The 16834-nt window shown below is 39.3% G+C and overlaps 4 protein-coding genes across 10 annotated transcripts in view; 2 read left to right on the plus strand and 2 right to left on the minus strand.

The window, feature by feature from the left end:
* Positions 1-32: 32 nt before the first annotated feature.
* Positions 33-1032, minus strand: LOC138122709 (RING finger and CHY zinc finger domain-containing protein 1-like). 3 transcript variants are annotated; one of them, XM_069036989.1, is made up of 5 exons: positions 906-1032; positions 757-823; positions 535-696; positions 335-490; positions 33-286 (listed from the first exon to the last, which is right to left on the minus strand). In XM_069036989.1, the coding sequence occupies exons 2-5, from the start codon at positions 805-807 to the stop codon at positions 104-106; spliced, it is 552 nt and encodes a 183-aa protein (XP_068893090.1). In that variant the 5' UTR covers positions 808-823; positions 906-1032; the 3' UTR covers positions 33-103. The 3 variants fall into 3 exon arrangements, with proteins under 3 accessions (XP_068893090.1, XP_068893089.1, XP_068893091.1); XM_069036988.1 differs by having other exon boundaries at positions 884-1031; XM_069036990.1 differs by having other exon boundaries at positions 965-983.
* A 2526-nt stretch (positions 1033-3558) lies between these two features.
* Positions 3559-7309, minus strand: LOC138122703 (phenoloxidase-activating factor 3-like). 2 transcript variants are annotated; one of them, XM_069036980.1, is made up of 7 exons: positions 7170-7309; positions 6769-7101; positions 6623-6719; positions 6384-6574; positions 6239-6337; positions 5495-6189; positions 5310-5444 (listed from the first exon to the last, which is right to left on the minus strand). In XM_069036980.1, exons 1-6 carry the CDS (start codon positions 7258-7260, stop codon positions 5876-5878), a joined length of 1125 nt encoding a protein of 374 aa, XP_068893081.1. In that variant the 5' UTR covers positions 7261-7309; the 3' UTR covers positions 5310-5444; positions 5495-5875. The 2 variants fall into 2 exon arrangements, with proteins under 2 accessions (XP_068893080.1, XP_068893081.1); XM_069036979.1 differs by lacking the exons at positions 6239-6337; positions 6384-6574; positions 6623-6719; positions 6769-7101; positions 7170-7309 and adding exons at positions 3559-4200; positions 4252-4350; positions 4565-4755; positions 4850-4946 and having other exon boundaries at positions 5115-5444; positions 5495-5842.
* A 415-nt stretch (positions 7310-7724) lies between these two features.
* Positions 7725-8795, plus strand: LOC138122706 (phenoloxidase-activating factor 2-like). The gene is made up of 2 exons (XM_069036984.1): positions 7725-7873; positions 7924-8795. Exons 1-2 carry the CDS (start codon positions 7725-7727, stop codon positions 8720-8722), a joined length of 948 nt encoding a protein of 315 aa, XP_068893085.1. The 3' UTR covers positions 8723-8795.
* Positions 8796-14390: 5595 nt separating this feature from the next.
* Positions 14391-16834, plus strand: part of LOC138122695 (receptor-type tyrosine-protein phosphatase kappa-like) — a 33810-nt gene continuing 31366 nt past the window's right edge. For 3 of the 4 annotated variants that reach the window (XM_069036961.1, XM_069036962.1, XM_069036960.1), the window contains exons 1-2: positions 14723-15556; positions 15615-15775. Coding sequence is in view for 1 of the 4 variants with exons in the window: in XM_069036957.1 (XP_068893058.1) it covers positions 14502-14517; positions 15508-15556; positions 15615-15775 (226 nt within the window). In the remaining 3 variants the exon portion in view is untranslated. Of the gene's footprint in view, positions 14518-14722; positions 15557-15614; positions 15776-16834 lie in introns of those variants that run through there. The other variant, XM_069036957.1, reaches the window with a different exon arrangement.

The following is a 16834-nucleotide window of genomic DNA, read 5'->3' on the forward strand; positions in this document are numbered from 1 at the left end:
GAAATTGTGGTGTTGGTGGATTTTTGACATGCTTGTGGTTGGTTGAGTATTTTTTATTTAATCGGGAATGAAAATTTGATACAGAGAAAATTTCGTGAAGAGCTTAAACAACGTTATCGAGTGGTGCTTCACAGACGGGACACAAGGGGTGACCGTTTTTGCGCAACTCCTGGCAGCAATTTTCGTGGAGGAAGTGGCCGCATTTGGGGACATAGCAAGGCGTCCTCGACGTGTGAAGGTCTTCCACGCACACCGGACAATTGGTCCTGGACGCGTTTTCCACGCACTGCAAACGATTAATCGATTGGTTGGATCTGAGCGTCAAGATTTTTACCTTGTGGTTGTCGATCAGTCGAAGAGAGAGACACGTGTTGCACTTCCTGCAATGAAAATAATTGTTGGCGCCCCCAATTCTGCAAAGGCCGCAGTCGTAGCAGTGGAATTGGCTCTTGTCCTCATTGTCAAACAGGTTGCACTCCAGACACGTGTACTAGACAAACATTAGCGTGCAGGTAAATCACCGGGACCACTTACCTTGCCAAATCTCGTCTGGCAGATCAGGCACGTGGCCCGCACCGGCTGCCTTAGTCCGCAACACGCGCAAATCAACTCGGTAACTGCCCTCCGGTTCACGGCGTGGTCCTCATTCTCGTCGTGGCAGCATCGACAAATGTACACCTTGTCGCAGCACGGAGTCTGGAAAACACAGAAATCCAGTCGAGTGACGGAATCGAGCGCGACGGGACGATCACTCACCACAAGTTTGCATTTTCTGATGTAATGAGAGCAACCGAATTCCGCGGCCATCTTGCAGCTCAACTATCTGAACAGAAAAATGCGATATCTACCACTAGCTTTCGATAAGAACTACAACGAAACGAACCAAGCACAAGTACCACAAGTACTGAGTAATGGCCGTCGCCGGTCGAATGTGGTGATAAAAACTTAGCGACGACAAAATTACCAAGTTTTGACGGTTGGCAGTCGTGTCTTTTTCGACATTTACGTAACTTTGGAAGCAACAATGGAGAACAGGAGACAATTACATTTTAAAAGTTACCAACTAATTCCTAATTTTTGAAAAAGATTGTCATCAAAAAAGTGATGGTCTAATTGTGTTGCGATCGCAAATCGCCACTGGACACTTGACAGATAACTGACTGATAACTGGGGTGCGTTCAGAAATCGTACCCAGGTGCACCTAGGTCGCCATGCGCCGTTCGTAAATTGCCGGTAATGCAGACATGGTCATCTGTCATGCGTTCAGAATTGTTTGGGTGATTGCCTGACGGTGTTCCCAAGTTACCATGCTCCATGAGTGTGGGAAGAATTGCCGCACATGCGCAATAATAATAATAAACTGTCAATTCACCGTCATTTTGGCGCCTCAATAATAAGCTGGGGCTGGCTAAGTCGCTAAGGACTATGTATTGCCAATTTGCTGATTATATAGGTTGAACGGAGTAAAATAATGTAATATGTATTTGTTTTAAAAAGTTTATTTGATTTATATAATTTTCTTCAGTTTATATTTGTTTTAAAAGGCTTATACAGTGACCGGCAAAAGTATGGAATAAATTCATTAAAAATGAAACAAAATTTTTTCAAAAAAATCTTTGGACAGGTCAATTTTAGTTTATAAAAATACATATTTTAATACAAAATAAAATTCCAAGCAGTCATTTGTTTCCGAGTTATGACATCATCGATAGTTTTTTTTAAATGGAAACCCCCAATTTTTTTTTTTAATTCTGATAGCCCTTTTAATTGTCTAAACGCCAGTATAAAAATTTTGTTACCTTACATAAGGAAATTTTTGAGAAAAAAAAAATAAAGTTGGAAAAAATAAATTTTATAACGAACAAAAACAAGTCAAGAACTGTGTTACAAAGTACTTAAAATAATAATACGAAAGTGTTGCTGGAATTGTTTTGCATTGTAATTGGACACAGTGTCTAAATAGTTCTGCACTCTTGCAGGTTTCGTTTTGTATTTTTTTCTCACAATGACAGTTGCTAATGTTGCTATTATTTCTTCATCATCATTACTACTTTCTTCTTCGCTTTCAAATGCTAAATTTAAAATAAAGTCTGCAGCTAACGCAATTGACAATGTCTACATTTTATTTTATACGTATGTACAATTGTACATAACCACAAACCATAGACTAGAACACAGACTGACTAGAACAACTCCCACTCCTACCAGTACCACAAAATTGCAACAAACCGTTCACAAATGTGATGTTGCGTCATAATCCTTGGGTGTACATATATTTAACACTCTAAATATATGTGGGTGTACCATTACCTTACCATTACCTATTCCCACAGCACATTTCTGAACGCACCCCTGTTGTGGTGGTAGTGACGCAATGACAGATTTGCAAAGGCTTAAATTTTCTGTTGTCAAAATTTCAGATTTTAATACCGCGAGATCATTTAAATTAAATAATTAAAGTACAGCGTGATCAAGAATGACTGAATCTGTTGGTAACAATGAAAATTTGGTACCGCAGTAATCTAAACGCGTTTCCGGTTGTCAGCTTTGACAGTGTTGGGCAAATTTGAAATTTACTATCAAAGGTTCATTTTTATAATAGCATAAACGACATAACCTAATTTTTTTATGCCGTGTCAAGTTAAATTAAAACATCCGGTCAATGCCAATTACGAGACAAAAAGACACCAATATATTTCAATTGTTTCATAGCCAACAGCGTCAGTCATTGTTGATCACGCTGTAGATTATGATTTTTAAATTAGATTGGCAACACTGTTGACAATTTGATTTGAATTGTCAAAGTGACGCTTCAAAATTCAATACAAAGTAGTGAAACGACGAGTTATCAGTTATCAGTTATCCAAGCCGCGGGAGAAAACTTTGAATATTTTCTATGATTGTCAATAAAACTGTATTATTTTCAAATGCTTTATTTCTTTTAAATTAAAACGATTGAACATGAAAACCATAAGTTTAAAACAGCATTTTACATTCCAAACAGGCTCTTTGTTTTGAAATAATTTCAAACGAATCTCCGATTCATTCCGTAAAAGATACATAACCTCACTTTCAACACATTCACTCTCAAATTTTGCGAGAATGTAGTGTTATGCGCTGAACAAGAACAAACAGATAACTCGACTTATCAAGAACCGTAGAGGGATATGATTTTTTTATTTGTCACGCTCGACGTTGATAATTCGTGATTACCGCGTAAGATACAGATTTGGGTAAACTTTCGCATTGGGAACGGAGCTAGACTTGTTCCAATGTTTTGACGCGATTTTACGGCGAATGCGACTGCAGTAATGTTTTTACACATTTTGTCGAATTTGTTTAACGTTTTCTTGTATGGTTTTTCTATTGTAATCCTCAGAGTTTGCAAAATTATTAGGGACACACAATTTGGCATTTTTATTTAGATTTTTTACAGATTTTGATAACGTGTTAGTGACTCGTCGAGGAACTAAATTTAAATTTAGGGATTTTTGTTTTTTGAATCTGTCAATTTTTGAATATGTAAGGCATACATGGAAATGTAATCGAAGGATTTAATAAAATATAGATAATCACTTTGAACAGTTTTTTTATATAATGTTGTAGCTTTTTTTGACCATAATTTAATGATTCTTTACCTCCCAATTTCCCCTGGTCCAAAGAAAACATTTTATATGTTCTTGTAGAAATATTATTATTTAGTATGTGTAGAGTGTCTCATAGTAATGTAGAATACACTAAGAGGGCTAATCTTCGAGAGCAGCTTGTTCGACGTTGATGGGGGCAACGTCGCTCCGCCCCTCAAATTACACTCGCGGTACCTGCGGCTCAATTACCTAAACGAAACCGCCCCCGAACAGTCCTTATCGACCAAAACCGTATTTCCCGGTCACTCCAGGTTGTCGAGTATCCACCTCATGTACTCCCCCACGCTGGTGTAAATCCCCGGCCGGCCGCCGATGCCGCACCTGGTGGGACCATAAGAAACGATGCCGTATTGGACGTATCGCGGAGTGTGATTGATCGAATCGATGCGCTTCAGCGGTCCTCCGCTGTCGCCGGCACACGAGTCGCGCCCCTTGTCCGCCCCCGCACAAATCTGCCTCTTCGAGATGGGTTTGACGTCTTGGTAGAGTCTGCGACAGGTCGGGGTCGACACCACCGGGACGGACACCTTGTGCAAGGTCATGCTCTTGTTTCCTGCAAAATAACAAACAGGAGTTGCGCGTCTGGAGGCTGCGGGGGTCGTACCGTGTTCGGTGGTGCCCCAGCCCGCCACCGTCAGCTCCTGCCCCTCCAGGTCGGCCTCCAGGAGGTCCCCAAAGGGGAGGCACACTGGCCGCACGTTTCCTGCAAGAAAATGGAAAAGTTGCAATTTTCATGCAGGGCAAGGTCACAACTGTCACAATTTTTTCCTCGCGTAAAACAACAATAATTAATAAATAAGTAAATAGGTAAGTAATAAAGCTACTCTAGATTAGACCAGTTATAATTTTGGACAGATGGCGCTGCACACTGTTTATCCAATTTATCCAGCGTGCCCCACTTTCCCCTGGTAATTTACCGTAGCTGTAGTTTGCCTTCGATGCCAATTTAATCAATGCAATATCATTAATAAAAGTCGATGGGTCGTACGATTTGTGAGTAATGATCTTTTCGATCAATAAATCTTGTACGGGGGGTTCACAGTTGTGCCCATAGGGGTCGCAATCTTTCGGCGTCATGATGTTGTATTCACCTAGACGGACTCCCAGGCTAAAACAAAAAAAAAAAAAAATGACGGACGTCTGAAGGTCACACCCTTGTGGACTAAGAATGTGTGAAAAAAATGCGGTTTTCATGCACTTACATCGTGGAATTGTCAATGCAGTGCGCAGCTGTCAGGATGTATCGCTCGTTGATTAATGACCCTCCACATTTGAATTCCTGCTGTGCCGGGGAATTCCCTGAAATGATCAGATTTCTTTCGATTGAGTCAAGATCGATGAAACCGTAATTACAACATTCATGGTTGTCGATTATTAGAATAAATGAATAAGAATCTCGAGAAGCGACGATTACAACGATCTTCTCCGAACCAATAAATAACAGTTATCAAAGACATTTTTATTCACCTGATTTGTAGGCGATCAGGGCCATCCAGGGAAACTCCCCCGGGTTGGTGCTGGCGCCGGAAGTGATCCTCAACCTGTCTGAAATCTCCCCGCACCGATCCATCGGCAACAGTCTGAAGTTCTTGTGGTAAACCAGTTCGTCGTCCCATCTTATCACACGGATCGGAGGCGCGACCGTGGTGCTCGTGGTGGTTTGTTCCGCCACCAAACAACATATTTTTGGGGCGTTCAACTGAAATCCGCAGTAACTCCTCGGAAAAACAAAATCTTGCAGAGCTGTCGCACATTTGGAAATTTCTGTGCACGCACTGGGGGGGCGGCACAGCTGCACTGAAAGAGACCCCGTGAGAGGCAATTTCTACTTACTTTTCCTCACCCACTGTGTATCAACCTGCCGGAAGTGGCCAAAACGTGCCAGCTCAAAAGCACAAAAGTCACCAGAAAGTTGTTACGCATTTCTAGCTCTACAAACGCCCGAACAATCATTTCCTACTGAGTAAGAAATAATTGTGACTGTTAGTACGAAGTGCGTCACAAAGAAAAAACTTGATGAGCAGCTATATTAACAATAATTACAATTAATCAGGGAGACAAGTGCAACAAATAGATTTCTACTTTGCACTTATTTATTTGTTAAAATTTTACAACAAGCGGAGACAGCACACCGCTGTATTGCTGGTTGCCTACCTCACACATTTTATAAATTAAAATTACTTGTAGCACAGCCCCACTTTGCACTTTACTAAAATCTCTTAATTAAGCTACGACTCCATGTTGTCCAGTATCCACACCACATACTCCTTGACGTCTGTGTATATTGCGGGGCGTCCGTCGATCCCACACTGCGTCGGTCCATACGACACTATTCCGTCTTGGACGTACCGTGGGGACCGTCCCGTTGTTGCAATATACTGCAAGGGCCCCCCACTGTCTCCAGAACACGAGTCTCTCCCTTTGTATCCTCCGGCGCACGTCTGGCCCCTCGAGATGGGTTTGTATTTCCCGTAAAACTTCCTACACTCTTTTAACGGTACCACCGGGATTGAGGCCTTGTTCAGGAGCATGCTCTTGTGGCCTGCAACAAAAACTAGTACCGCGAATCTCCACTGGCACTCGGTACTTACCCGTCTCTGTGGCGCCCCATCCCGTCACTGTGAGAAATTTCCCGACTAGATTGGCCTTGAGGAGGTCCCCTTGGGGCAGACAGATCGGTTTCACGTTGTCTGAAAAGCTCCAAGTGAAAAGATGCCACAGGGTTGGAGAAATTACCTTGAGTAGTGTTGGCAGGGGTGGCGAGTCTGATCAAGGCGATGTCGTTGACGTAAGTCGAGGGGTTGTACTTCTCGTGGATTGTAATCTTGTCGATCAACAAGTCTTGCACTGGGGGCTCGCAGTTGAGGCCTTTGCTGTCGCAGTCGAGCTCGCTCAGGATGTTGTACTCCCCCAGGCGCACACCCAACCTAAAAACTCCTTCAATCTTTCCGGCTGGAAGTTTTGACTGAACTTACACTGAGTTGTCGTCCAGGCAGTGCGCCGCGGTGAGAACGTACTTGTCGCTGATCAAACTGCCCCCACACTTAAAATCCTCGTCGTCCGGGGACTCCCCTGAACACTCGAAAGTCAACATCGATCGTTGAAATTTAATTTACCGTACCTGTCTTGTAGGCGACGAGGGCCATCCAGGGGAACTCTCCAGGACTGGCGGCGATCCCGTCGGTTATCCTGGTACCGTGGGCGATGGGTCCGCACTCCGTAGGCAACAGCTGGAAGTTGTGGTGACTCCTGATGTCGTCTTCGCTTGGTGTGACTTCGCCGCCGTCAGGACAACACACTTTCGGGGTCTCGTGATTGACAAAACCGCACAAGTTGTCTTTCATTTGTTTGATCAGGTGGGGCGGCCGGGGCTGTATTGTCAACAGGTTGACAAAGTACTGACACCTCCAGATGTCGATGCAGTTGCCGGTCCGGGGTGTTCGACAGAACGTGCCTGAAACAAATCTTGCTCGTGGAAGCAGAAAGGCACGTCGCTGATGGATCGCTCGCTTGAATACTTACTGTGCTGGAATCGTCTGGTGTTGCTCGAAATGGCCGCGATTAATAAGATTCGGCAATAGACGATCACAGAAAACTTGAAAATTGTCGCCATCGTCGCTCACGCACGTCACGAGGGTTTCACAAAATGTCGACGGTTGCTGCAGGAGGTTGGGGAAAGGATTGTCTACCTGAGTAGGTAATTTCGGACCTATTAGGCTTCCGAGAAAATCAGTAGTCCTGAGATTATAACTCCGACTAAGTGCCTGACTTCTCGGAAAAATTCTTTTTTGAAAACATATAAAGAAGAATTTTTATTTATGTCTGGATGTGCATAAAATATTTGCTACTTATCACAGCAATAAATAACATCTGTACGAAACAGAATTTAGAAAAAAAACACTCTTTGCGTCTTCAGCTTAACACAAAATACGAGAGGAGTAGAGGGTTCCCCAGCAGCTGTTGTTGATTCGGGTTTTTCCAAATCCACCCCGTGGTAGGGTGAGAACAAATTCGAATCGAACAAATCTAGTCATTTCGGTCTTGTCTTCAGGTTTCGTCGGACGACTTCCCTCCACCATGCGTGCCACCACGACGCTGTTCTTCTTCTGCATTTACGTCGCAACAAAATTATCTCGCGCTTCAAACTGCACTTGTGTCCCTTTCTACAACTGCTCTGACGAAGACTCCGCTGTGATTTCTGACGGCCGAGGCCTCATAGAAGTTCGGTAAGTACCGCCGCCCCTTTTTTGGTTTCTCTAATTAGTAGCAATTGCAGGAAGTCTCGACAATGCAAGGGCGTGTTGGAAGTGTGTTGCAACACCATGATCGTCGCGCCCGCGGCCGTCCCCGCGCCGAAGCCCCAAAAAGGCTGCGGCTTGCAAAACCGCGAAAGCTTCCTCTGGTCGTCCACGCTCCTCTTCAAGCAGTACCCGAACTTCGTGGCGTCGTACAAGTGTCGCGTCTCCCTCGTCCACCCCAAAGTGGCGGTCACGGCGGCGCACTGCCTCCAAGACAAGGGGTATTATCAGGTCAGGATCGGCGGTACGATCCGTACGGTGGCGCGGGTCGTCGTGCATCCGTCTTTCAAACAGGCGTCTCTGCAGAACGACGTCGCACTGTTGGTCTTGGACAAGCCGTTTAAGATGGACAAGGCTGGAGTTGTGTGCGTCCCGCCGCCGGGGTCGCTCTTTGATGGTAACAACTGTACCGCCACCACTAGGACGTCGGAGGAGGACGGAAGTTTGAGGATGATTCGGTTGCCGATGGTGTCCAGAGACGAGTGTGTGGACTTGTTGCGCAAGACCAGATTGGGGGGTTACTTCCAGTTGCACCAGTCGTTCATTTGCGCCGGGGGTGGTGCGGATCAGGACACGTGCGGCGGAGACGGAGGGAGTCCCTTGATTTGTGCGGTGCCGGGGGTTCCCGGGCGGTTCCAGCAGGTCGGGATAGTGTCCTGGGGGATCGGGTGCGGTGGAAATCTTCCGGGAGTCTACGTGAATCTGGCGCACTTCCGGGAATGGATCGACGAGGTCATGACCGAAAACGGACTAGACATCAGCGTTTACAGACTTTAATTGTTTTTTAAATTAATTTTATGTTACTAAATTGTTAACGTTTTTTAAATTGATAATAAAAAGAAAAAGTTGTGATGCTATTTTTGTCATTTCATGCATTCCCATTAGAAAAATCGAGATGAAGCGACAGTTGCACCAGCTGAAAATGCAGATGTCAAGGAGCAATTGAAATACCGTGCGATCCGAAATTTAAAAAAACAAGATGGCCATGATTAATACACTTCAGTTGGCAGCACGTAAAAATTTAATTCAAATGTCATCAGATGTCATTAATTACAATAGTAACTGTCATTCCGGACTTTCACAGCACTTATCAACAACTTGCCTTGCCTTTTTCGTACCTGAAAAACAACGTGTTCAAAAAATAGGCCTGGCACAATTCCCGAATTAATGCGATAACTGCAATTTAATTGATGTCCCCGGTCCCGACTATGCGAAGGTCATTTGAAAACATAAAGCGAAGAGAGTAACATTATGTTTGGAAGCTGAAGGCTTCGAACATTTACTCTAGTTCGTAAATACGATTGGAGCTCCTCATGATTCTTTTACAACCGACAGGTCACACCTTTATCAAAATCAAGATTTCAACGTTCTCAAGATCACTAACTAAACTTTTAAGACTGACATCTGATAATTGAAATTTTAACGAATTGCCAACTGAAATTCTTGGTCACATTCAACTCTAATTTTTTTTCTATCTCACGGTATTTCCGTCGTACAAAATTTTCCTGGGGGTGGCATATGCAGCAGGTGCGACATAAAACAAGAACAAACAATGCAAGATTCCAAATGTAGTGCTGCTTATTGAATATCTGTCGAATTCTTTGTTAATAAATAATATAAATCTGTTTCAAAATCAAAAATCCACCACCTGTTGAATTATGTTGGCAAAAAAAAAGAAATCCCTAGAATAAGTTTCATTTTTCTGGGTTGGCCCAACCTTCCGCCAAAATTTGACCTTCAGTGTGTCACAAATATCAAATTATAAAAATGCCTCGAAAAACAAGGAATCTTAACCGCTAAATTAAAGCGAGCGTTCATTAAGTGCTTCGAAGAATTTAAAAAACACGATAAACTACGACCAAAACGACTGTCAACAGTTTTATTTCATAACCCCACGTTTTTCTGACACTTTCAAACACACTAAAAACAAAAGTTGGCGACGTTGTCGGTTGTATTTTCGAGGTAGAATGCAGTGTACATATAATCTATTCATTTTGATTGTGACCACTCCCTAGTAACTTTTCAGTTGCTAGGTTATTGATAGGGAATTTTAGATAACACTAAATCCAGTCGCAGTTGGCAACTCTCGGAGGCGCCATTTTGACAGAAACGTCACGCTCACAGAAGACAGAACGGAGAACGACTTGCGCAAACGTTTTTCGACGTACACTGTGCGCATATCTATAAAATTGCGTTTTGGTGCAAAATTTTACAATTCAAAAAGAAAATGCCACGTCGTCTTCTCAAAGTTGGGACTAAACGGTTAATATTGACTTGTTTCGAGACATTTATTGAAGCCTACGGGAAAACAACTCACAAAGACGAACATCACCGATAAAGTTAACTCTATTTGTGCTTTTTTGTTGTACATTTTGGCTAGTGAGTGTTGTAGTTTGATACCTTCTGCCTTTTCATCCCCTGTAAATCATTTTTTTGAACTTTCTGTCTGATTAGTTTTTATCTGAAAATACTTGTATTAATCAAAACAAAATCAATGCTAATTGAAAGTTCTGTCTTATTGCCAAATGACCATTTCCTTCGTTCTTCATTAATATCGAGAATTGCATGAGGTGATTTCGAAGTTTTTACGTTAAATAATCTGTACCTGGATATAACCCCACTTTTCAACAGACGTGATCACAGAATCAGACAGACGTTTTTGGTTTCTCCTACTTCAAATATTGATTTCCATTATTAATATTGATAAATACATTAAAATCATTGCTTTACTACCATGGTCAAGTTTTGACAATTCTGACATTTTCATATCATGTTCACACCACACAAATATTTAGTGTAAAACGTATGCAGCACACAGCTAAACAGCGCCTACTATGTTTTTCGTTGTGGTCACAATCAAAGTGAATAGATATTAGTTATGTCGTTATTTACACAAACTTAAGATACGTTCCTGATTTGTAAAAATAAAATCAATATTAACTTAATATAAATACTGCGATAAAAAGATAGGATCGCTCAATGGAATTTTTTTTTTTTTTCACTACTAGTCTTAGAAGGCTTCATTATTTAGTCCCGAACCGAACCCAGAAGTAGAATTTCTTTCCTCCGGGTTAATAATAGTATGTTATACACCAAGGTAAAGAACATATTTAATGCAATAATGTAAGCGAGGCTTAGAAAATGTTCTCTACCGTGGTTTATATACAATTTTTTTCACTACCAGATACGTTAAAACCCTTTCTGATAATTAAATAATTTTATTTCATCCTGTGTCAAATTTCAATACTTTACGTCATCAGTTTGAATCCGGGAAACGCAAAAAACGGCCGGACTCCGGTTAAGTGTTGCTATTGGAAACACAAAAGTAAAAATCGCAATAACAGTTATTCAGGTTTAAGACATGTTTTATTCAAAACTACATCTAAATGCAAATTATAGTATATTTCAAACCAAGGTAAGAAAGTGGTTTCTTGCAGACCGCAGGCAAAGATTATAAACCGAGTCGTAGACGAGGTTTGTAAGTGCCTAAGGTCTGCAAGGACACTTTCTTAACAAGGTTTGAATACAATTTTTTTCCCTACCGGCACAACTTTGTTGAAAAAAGTCAAAAAAGATGGTTATATTCGTGATTAAAACGAAAATTTTGAGAATTGAATAGTAGGCTGTGTTATTTGTTTAATTAACTTGTCATCGCATTTGAAGATTTGAGGTTTGTTCGAAAATTTGATATAAACAGGGTAAAGTAATCTATCTACCTAGCTTATCTGTTTATTTTTCAGATTATATGATTGACCTACCAACTTACTTCATTGAATTGGCTTTCATTTATCAATAACTTATTTCACTTTTGACACTTTTGACATTTGTATTTTGGTACAGTTTTACCATAAACATTTCATGATTAACTTTCTTACCTTAGCGAGAAAGTTGAATTTTCTCACCTCAAATGAGGTATCCACAGCCTACATTTCTAACCGGTAGGGAGAAAACAATTTTACTATTTCGGCCACAATGAAGATGCACTTATTTACTTTCTCAGACTAAAAACCTTAGTTCACAAATAAAATAATACAACCATTTAAACAAAATCTAAAAAATAGGCCAGCCAGCATAACCTCTTCCGTAATTTTCTTCACATTATTTTCTGATTTCCATTTACAAAAATGGCTGAATTGTTTTTGATACCTTTCACCAGACTTGCTAGGTATTAATTCAGCACAGCCTTCTGCAGATTTTCTTACAGTTTCTGGGGGATTTGCTTTAGAAGTCATTTTGACGCACAAAATTATTTCAACAAAATAAACAATTGCCAAACAGCCGTTGCTAATCATGTTCCAAAAATATGACTAGATTTGGAGCTTTTGTTGAATTATTTTGAAATTAATTTCAATGTTTCTTTCAAACGAAATTTGAGGCAGGATGAAATAATAGTATTTTACAGTAGAAGTCCGTTACTGCCGAGCCAGAGATTTTGTGAGACGAGCTCGCAGAGCGAGTCGAATAATACTGGCGAGGCTGTACTTAAAGACCCTAACGGACGTGTATTGTACAATAGTTTTTGAAATATCTCTACGATGCGTTCACAATTATCTTTTTGAAATACATTTTTTTCAACGCCATCGAAAAAACCGAATGATTAAGTGTGCGGAGGATGTCGTCATGTCAACCGTTGATTGTGAAAAAAAATAGTTTCAATATTGTTTGTCAGATTTGTTCAACGCTTAACTTTCCGTTGAAAATAAATGAATGAAACCAATAAAAAATCGCAATCAAGATATGCCCGATGTCCGGAAGTGAGGTCATCGTTATTGCCTGCAAAATCGCGCTTGTGTTAGTGCTAAAATTGTGAAGCATCATCTTCGATCTTGTCTACATTTGCTGCTGTTTTTCAGATTTGTACAACACCTAACTTTCCGTTGAAAATAAACGACTGAAATCAATAAAAAATCGCGGTCAAGATATTCCCGATGTCCGGATGGCCGCAGAGCAACTGAGGTCATCGTTATTCCCTGCAAAATCGCGCTTGTGTTGGTGTTAAAATTCTGAAGCATTATCTGCTAGTGGCATACGGATTTCGATTAATTCAAGGTGTGTCCCATAACATTAAACATTAATTATTGTACCAATTGTAAAAAAGTTGAAAAATAAAGTTTAGATCTACGTTGCTATAGTTATTTAGTCATTCATAACGGCCGCTCCCGCTCATAACGTACACCCTTAACGTTATGAGGTTGTTTACATGGTGACAAACAGTCCGGAAAGCCACCTTTAACAACTAGATATTACAAAAAATACATAACGACATTCGTCCGTGAACTCTTTTTACAGTACTCGTTTCTAATATGCATCAGTTATATTTTCACTAGTGGAATATTCATATTCATAATACCACGAGTAGTCCAAACTATGTCGATTATTTTTCAAACTGGTAACGAATTATCAATCGTGCTCGGGAATGTATCCACGAGTGCGTCAGTACGAGTGAGATTCCCAAGTACAATTGAATGAGTGAAACCAGTTTTAAAAATAGTCTACATAATTTGGACTACGAGTTGTATTCGGAGGACTATTCCATGAACCAACTTTGGCAATTTGGCAGCAAATCGGAAGAAGAAATTAACGCAGAAATCGAAGAAAATGTTTCCAACAACACAAAAAAGACACGTGAGTCCATTTGGAAGCAATCCTCAAGGCTGCATTCATTTGTTAAAAATTATCGCTGGGATCACTAGTGGTATTACCGATACGATTTCCACGAGTGGGAATATTCGGTCCAATTTTTTGAAACCATGGTAACAAATGTGTAAAATTGTGTTTTTATTGGTCCATTTTTAACAAATGACAGGTGAATGGAATAGTCAGTAGTAATACCGTGTGAGCAACAAGTACTGATTGAGTTGGCAATAAATTCTGGTGATTTTTGGTGACTTTTATGTCATGTTCCAACGAGAAAACCATTTTATTAATAAAAGATTACAAAAACCAAGACGTTTAAATTTGAAATGTATACCAGGTGTCAATATTGTCAATAAAACAAACCGAAATAGGTACAATTCACAGTCTTGAAAATTTTATGTAAAATTCAGGAGAAATATATTCGGCACATGTTCATGTCAAGAGTTGTATTTTACATGAGAATTTAACAAACCCGAACCACAGACATTTACGAAACGGTATTTATTAACATTAACATAGGTATTTATAACATTACGTATTAGCAGTACCATCTATTTGCTTCCATTTTTGCAATTTTTATAATGACATATTTAAACTGTCAAAAGCGAATTTGTTGATTTGGTAACAATTGAAGAGTTAGATGCAGAATAATCGCCTATTTATTTTGTACCTACAGAATAATCAAAAAAGCTCGCTCGTAATTGGCTGTTATTCAGTCCAATTCTTAACGTTCATTGGTTCTTTGACACGTGCGTTGAATTCTCAGTTAAATTTAAAGGTGTGTAACCTTTATCGGTTGAAACCAAAGCAGTAAACAAGGTGTTATCACGAGCTCTATTGAAGAAATAATTTTCTAGTGAAGTAATTTGATTGTGTTTTCGCGTGGTAAATTAAATCTTTCAATAGCAGATTTGGGGTGATGTTTACTAAATTTGGTAAAAAGAACTCTGGTTTTAATGTTTATATTCTGTAAATTAGTTTTGGACCATTTTATAACACCAAAAAATAGGTCAGCAATGGAACAGCATATGTATTAACTGCTTTAATTAAATTATTACCGTTTAATTTTGATTTTAAAACAGATTTAATTCTTAAATAAAATTGCTTTTCTTTTACTGTAATATGCTTTAGCCCACGTGTTACGTACAGGGTGGGGCATTGTATACGTGCACGCGAGAAATCGCGACTTCTAATTAAATAACATTGTCGAAATTTTTTACACTTACCTGGCTATTGGTAAGGTACATTGCATAATTTTTTGATAATTTTTCACTTACAAACAAAGCCAAAAATAAATAAAATGTAAATTTCAACCAAAAAGTCAAATTCTGATTTTTGTACTGACCTATCCAGATTCACTTCCTATAATTATTTACGAAATCAGCGCAAAAAAACACCAATTAGATTTTGAATTAAACGCTGTTTTACATTTCAATTTTCAAAATCATTTTTATTTATGATCTGCTACTTGTGCTGTGGTAAATTTAGGTGACAATGGAAACTGTCATTTTTATGACAAAGCTGCAAGTAAGACGATCAAAACGGGCCGCTACTAGTGAATGGCCCTTTTGTTGGCAAATTATAGCATTTGGGCCATAAATCACGCGTCTGGTTTGCGTTTAAATAAAAAAGCAAATTATTTAGCATTTAGAAGTCGCGATTTCTCGCGTGCGCGTATACGATGCCCCACCCGGTATTCTAAATTTTCGTAATGACCGCGACACATTGATTGCGTTTTACACTTATCAATACCAAAACTTTATTATTGACTTTAAATATATTTATTTCTAAATTTTGCTCGGTGTTATCTTTATAACATATTGCTATCAATTTAGCAGAAATTGTATGAAAATATCAATATCTCATAACTTTTTGATATAAAAAAACCACGATGTGATATCGATATAGAAGTATTATTTTCACAGTTTCAAACAAGTGGTGGGGACTGGAATGTTCAAAAATGATTCGGAAAATGTGTGTTGAGTGTTTATATCTATTATTTTGCATGAAAATAATGCATCAAATATTTTAGTTTATATTATGGAATTTTGATGATTTGCTTGGCAAAATCGAAGAGTGAAAATGACTTCTTTGTTGCTAAACATAATTTCGACAAGAACTATTTTTGTGTGACCAACACTACCTATGCATTAAGTTGGACTACAACAAAAGTACATGAAAAATTGGAACAAGGTACGTATTGTACAACGTGTAACAGGACATGACGTATAATTTCTTCGTATCTCACCTCCACCCGGCGGCACGGCAATTTTGCCGGAGTACATACACTATTACGGATAATACTATCAAGTAATAGTGCAGTGCTTATCAACATAATTACCCGCGTCTCGCCTCCACATTTTGACTTTTATGTGTTGTATGTTCTGTGTCAATGTTAAGGAATTTCCTCACGATATAACATGAGTATAATAATATACCTTTTTGAATTTCAACCACCAATGTGTTCTCTAAGTCCAAAATTTTTAAATTTTTAAAAAGAGATTGCGGTACTATTCCTGTTGCTGAAATTATAAATGGTAAAATCGAAATCTTTTCTAAACACCAAAGATTTCTCATAGCAACGGAGAGTTCTAAATATTTATTAATTTTTGTATTATATGTCTGTGTTATATTGTGTGAATTTGGAACAGCTATATCTAAAAGATATGCTTGCTTTTGTTGTTTATTTAAAATAATAATGTCTGGTCTGTTATGCTGAATATGAATGTCAGTTAAAACTGTACGATCAAAATATAATTTGTAATTGTCATTTTCAAAACAACTTTCTGGTTTATAAATATAATGTGGTTGTGTATCCTTAATTTATTATTTTACCAGTGTCCAGCTACTGTTTATTGAGATTCAACTGAAATTACACATCTAGCATTAATTTAATCGATCACTTTAAAAACAATCGAAATATGTATTAACAAATTTGTAGAGCACTTGTTTGGTCCACATGAATTTATTACGTTGTTCAAAAAAGAAACTAACAAAGCAAGATCATGTCAAAAACTAGAATTAACAGTAGATATTTACGAACCGAGTGCCAGAAGACATTTTTCGCACATGAGGGCATTATTTGAGGCACAAGCGACGAAGGAGCGCGTGCTTCATTTGTGCAAATGTGCAAATACGTCTTCACGCATCGAGGTTTGTAGATACATACATACAATATTTTTTATTTTTCACTTTAGTATAATTGAATGATAACTCCTAGGATACGAAATACGTAAACATGTCTATAACAAC

This window comes from Tenebrio molitor, chromosome 2 (assembly GCF_963966145.1).
Source record: "Tenebrio molitor chromosome 2, icTenMoli1.1, whole genome shotgun sequence".
Lineage (NCBI taxonomy): Eukaryota > Metazoa > Arthropoda > Insecta > Coleoptera > Tenebrionidae > Tenebrio > Tenebrio molitor.